This window comes from Microtus ochrogaster, linkage group LG8 (assembly GCF_000317375.1).
Source record: "Microtus ochrogaster isolate Prairie Vole_2 linkage group LG8, MicOch1.0, whole genome shotgun sequence".
In the NCBI taxonomy this organism is placed as follows: Eukaryota; Metazoa; Chordata; class Mammalia; order Rodentia; family Cricetidae; genus Microtus; species Microtus ochrogaster.
The window spans coordinates 22,713,356-22,718,413 of record NC_022033.1 but is presented as its reverse complement, the minus strand read 5'-3'; the positions used below and the strand labels follow the sequence as shown (position 1 = coordinate 22,718,413).

The following is a 5,058-nucleotide window of genomic DNA, read 5'->3' as shown; positions in this document are numbered from 1 at the left end:
ACTTCATGCATGTCGTGCACAGATAAGCAGGCAAAAACCCCACATACATAATGATAAAAAGTTTGTCTTCCTGGGGTCTCCCTTAGTTAATCGTGCTCGTGTCTAAACTACAACATCAGCACTAGCAGGTTGTAAACCATAATTCATTAAGCAGTTGTTAAATATCCTTTGTGGCTAGAAAACCCTCCTGGCCCCATAGAACTATCAAAGAAGGGCAAGAAGGGGCTTTGAATTTTTATTTACCTGTTGTATGAGGTATATGTATGTGTGTGTGATGTACGTGTCTCTGATGTGTGTGCACATACATATATGTTCTTGTATGTGTCTTTGAGCATATAGGAGTTAGAGGACAGCCTTGGGTACTTGTCCTGCTCCTCCATTTTGCCTGAAACAGACTCTTGTGAGTGGCTGTATACAGAGGCTAGCTGGCCCCTGTGGCTCTGGGCTCCTGCCTCCAACTCCCGCCTCACTGTGGAAGCACTGGAAATACAAGTGTGTCCTGTCATGCTCTGCTGTTTCCATGGGTTCCGGAGACCTGAGCTAAGCTCCGCACTTGGGCAACAAAGGCTTTACCCATCGAGCTGACCCCGCCCTCCAGCAAGACTCTTATTTATTGGTGCCGATGATACGCTAGGTTTTTTTGCGTATCTTTCCTCATTGAAGTATTTTCATGACTTCACGAGCTTGGCTCCACTTTGCTCACTTTACAGATGAAGAACGCGAAGCTAAGTGGGACCACCTGTCTAAGACCACCACGCGAGTAAGTGGGAGAGTGGGGACAGTGTGCCTCCTTTTTACTGTCCCATGTGTTACTGGCAGCTATTTCCAACCCCCAAAGCCAACCTAATGAACTAGGTGACTGTGGCGACACACATCTGTGATCCCCATATGAGGAAGTAGGGGCAGAAGTATCAGAGATCAAAACTTGCCTGGGATACATGAGGACTTGTTTCAAAAACAAAGCACAAATAAACAAAAATTCAACCTTACCGGCTAGTTTTAGTTATTATTTTCAGGTACCTGCCTTTTCATTTGTTTTCTCCAATGAGATAAAATGACTTAAGATGAAGATAATATGGCCCCACCACAACTTGATCTATTTTAGATTATTCAACCAGCATATCAAGTTGCTCATCTATTCAGCAAAATTATATACCGAGGGAAAAAATATCAAAAATAGGAAGAATGGTTTCTTGAGTACATGATATGTGTCCTGTGTATCTGGTAGGGCAATAATCCCACTAAGAAAAACATGCTGGGGAAAGATTGGTTTAGACAAGAAGAAAGAAGTTTATTAGAGACAGGCATTGGGGTTTAAATGTGCAGTCCCAGAACTCAGGAGACTGAAGCATACGGGTTGCCACAAGTTTGGGGCCAGTGTAGGTTACAATAGTAAGTTCCAGAACAGCCCTATTTACATAGTAAGTTCCAATCTAACCTGAGCTACAGAGTAAGAACTCAGTCTCAAAACCCCAACAAACAAAACAAAACACCCCCCCCCAAAAAAACCTACCAATTAAGCAAACAATAACCCAGTATGTTTTAGGAGAAAGGTGGGCTTAGTTTTGATAACCCTGAATTTGTGAAGCACAAGGAGCTGCTGTTTGAAGGTAGCTGGTCAAAATATTTAATTTTCTTTCTCCTCTATTTATTTTAACAGATTATAATACAACCTAGGCTGGACTTGAATCCCTTAGGTAGCCTAGTCTGCACCCGAACTCTCTTAAGGGAGATTTCTGAACTTGGGAGTGACATGACCAGAAATGCAGAATGGTGAGTGGATTTGGGGTGAGGGCAGCAGCAAGAACAGCTGAGAACTCAGGAGTCACATGGGTATAACAGATTAGTAGCTTAGCCTAGAGTGCTGAGGGCATGGTGGTCAGATGGAATTCAGGCATCTCTTAGGAGGGAGGACATAGAAAACCAGGTCACATTTTGAAAGTGAGAAGAAAAGAGGGATAAATCCGAAGGTGGCTTCTAGGCTTCCACTTTGGACACTGCCCTTCAGCCAGTGTCACTCACTGATAGTGGCACTGGACAAAAAGGAAATGTGTGGTGAGGACTTGCCGACGTCGGCGTAGAGTGTTCAAGGTTGCGTATCCGCAAGACGCGTGAGGCTAAGGCCTAGGAGAGGAAGGCCCATGTGGCTTCCAGGTGAAAGAAAGGGCACACAGGCATTTCCTAACCTGGAGGTGGTCACTGTCTAGCTCTCTTTTCTCTGGGGCCTCCTTGGGATGCCTGGCTCTTGATGTTGGAGAGTGCCAGGCTATAGGCACTAACTCAGGTTTTGGCTAAGAAGACGAGACTGCCACTAGGTGGCACTACTAGGTTGAGACTATAGAAGGTCATATTAGCCAACAAGCTGGTCTGGCTGGACCAAAGGATTCTTGGGACTTGGAAACAGGCCTAAGTGACATGGCATCTAAATGCTTATATTGTTATGATGGCAAGGCACTCTAAGGCAAGACCCTGGGAACCTTGGTGTACACCCATGGGATAAGGTTTAAGTTTCCAGGAGCTCAGGTAACCAGGGTCTAGGCTGAATTTCTAGACAAGTGTTATACTCCCAACCCCTCTCGGTTGAATTGCCATGCACACCAGGACACAGCCTATACTGAACTCCCCTAAGGCATTCTTGAGGTTTAGGAACTCCATTTCCTGTCATTATTTCATCCTGGGATTGTTTCTTTCATCTCTTCATTCAACAATTATTTATTGAGTACCCAACACTTTGCTGGATGCTAAAGAAAGGATAATGAATTTAAAAAAAGCCATGATTCCTGCCCTTAGAGGACTTACAGGCATGCAGAAATCACCTCACTGCCCACACAAATAACCGTAGGCTTTTATAAAGCAATAACTTTAACAAGGAAGCTGGAAACAACAGATCAGAGGATCCAATCTGTTATTTAGGACAGATGGGCATTCTTTGTTGAAAGAGAAAACTAAGGCCCAGTACAGGGTAGGCATACCTACTATAATATAGTGAATTAGGACTGCACTATTCAAATCTCTGAATAGAAAACCTGGGTTGACCAGATGGCTGGTTCCACCAGCACATTCTTCCTTCTACCACCAAAACTAATCCCCCAAGAAAATTAGTTTTAATGTGCATGTTTGATATTGGAGGACCTTAAGTCAGCACATCCCATCATAGGTAAAAAGTGTGATCTAGTCAGGTTGATGGAACCTGCTGGTCAGAACCATATGACCAAAAAATGGAAGAGAACTGCCAGCTGCCGGGCCAGGAGAGTCAGACTACAAAGAGCTGGGTCAGAGAAGCAGCATCTTCCAGTACAGAAAGGGATGAAGCTCAAGAGCAGGCACCCGGAGGGAGACAGAGAGCGAGGCAGAAGGATGCTCTAATGCCAGGAAGTGACGTTGAGGGAAAGAGGTCAGAGGGGTGCAGGATAAAGAACAGAGGGAGTACAGAGCTGAGCCACATGGATAGGAGAGACAGAACTGGGGAAGGAACAGTGAGAGCTCTTGGCCCTCAGCTCTTTCTCAAACCCTGCTTCCTCCCCCCACCCCCATCTCCTTCAGTTTCTGCAGAGGGTTGAGAACACAGTAAAATCTGGAGACTGCTTCGCGGGGAACAAATCTTGCTGCTGACCAGAAGCTCCTACTAACCCGGCTAACATCCAGGCCAGACCCACATCTCTGGAAAGGATAGAGTGATCCACAAAACAGCAAAGGCGCTGTAGTCCCCAAGGGCTTTGAGAGGTCATGCAGTCCATCCCCCTGTCTCCCAATACCCAGAATTCTCAGACAGAAGGAAATCATATTTTCTTTACTCATCTCTGGACATGAGGAGATAGAGTCTCAGCTCTTCTCCAGACTCACTGCTTCCCCATAATCCCTGGCTGTGGTGAAGTTCGCCCAAAGATCTAGACCCCATCCATCCCTCCTGCTCAGCCTCTGACTTGGTTTCTTCTATCCTGGCTTCTGTGACTAAAGAGAAGCCTTTACTAGGTGATCACAGACGTTCTTTAGGCTCTCCCCTCCAGCATTCCTTCCTTCTCAATAAATTCTTCCTAGCAGGCAATCATAATCCCTCCTACTGCGGTCCTTGCATCCCGCTCCCTTGTCGCATCCTACGCCTCTAAGGCAAAAAACACCCTTTTCCCCACCACACAGTTAACAGAGCTGAGGGAGAAGGGAAGAGGTCCAGGATGAAAGGATGAATGAAGGAGGTGGGAGACTGAAAGTGGATGCCCAGAATAGAAGAAGGAGGACAGAGGACCACCACCACCACCAAGGCGGGGTAGGGATAGGGCCAGAGGGCCTCACCGGTATCCGGGTCTCCCAGGAAGGCGTCCTCGTCCTTGCGGCCCCTCAGTGGGGCCGCAGGCGCTGGCTCGTCCTCGGGCAGCCGCGGGAAGCTGGTGATGCTCATGTAGTCCACCGGTGAGTAGGCGCCTAGGGCACTCTCCTGGCTAGCCTCGTTCTCTGCCGCCATCCTCGCCCTAACCCCCAGCAGTGCAGCGCCTGCCGGAAGTGGCAGTGGAAGGGGGGGTGTGCGAGGGCGGAGGGCGGGGTCTGAGCTCCTGGACAGCCGGGAGGGGGCGCCCCCACCCTCAACAGTGTCCTGGTCTGACTCGCCCCCGCCTGTTTAAAGTCTCCTGCTAGCAGGCTGCTCGCTGGTGCAGGAGGACGGGAGCCCGGAGGGCAGCGGAAGGTTGCCGGAAAGAGGATGCTACTCTGGGCTCCTCATGCAGTCCCTGGTCTTTCCTTCTTCCAGTCTGAGTCCCGCTCAGATCCTATACGCTCCTAGGACCACAGACTGACTTCTGATCGCAAACTCCACTTTGACTCCAGATCTTTTTTTCTGATCTACTCTCTTTCTTGGACCCAAACCTCTCTGTGGGCACCAAGATTCTCTTCCTCTGATCTCAGACTAGCGCTCCCACCCAGCTCAGACTACTCACCCCAGACTTAAGACTTTGACTTCACCTTACCTCCTAGAGTCCTTTCAAAGCGCCAACCCCTGCTCCATCCCGACTGATTTTTCATCTGCAGACCTCTCTTGAGCCCCTCTTTCAATCTCACATCCTTTTC

At 48.2% G+C, this 5,058-nt stretch overlaps 1 protein-coding gene across 3 annotated transcripts in view; it reads right to left on the bottom strand.

Moving 5' to 3' along the window:
* The window catches only part of Ggt7 (gamma-glutamyltransferase 7), a 27,623-nt gene extending 23,113 nt beyond the window's left edge, over nucleotides 1-4,510 (bottom strand). For 2 of the 3 annotated variants that reach the window (XM_013352212.2, XM_005363079.2), the window contains exon 1: nucleotides 4,291-4,509. In XM_013352212.2, coding sequence (XP_013207666.1) covers nucleotides 4,291-4,459 — 169 coding nt within the window. In that variant the 5' untranslated portion in view covers nucleotides 4,460-4,509. Of the gene's footprint in view, nucleotides 1-4,290 lie in introns of all 3 variants that reach the window. The other variant, XM_026787171.1, reaches the window with a different exon arrangement.
* Between the last annotated feature and the right edge of the window lie 548 nt (nucleotides 4,511-5,058).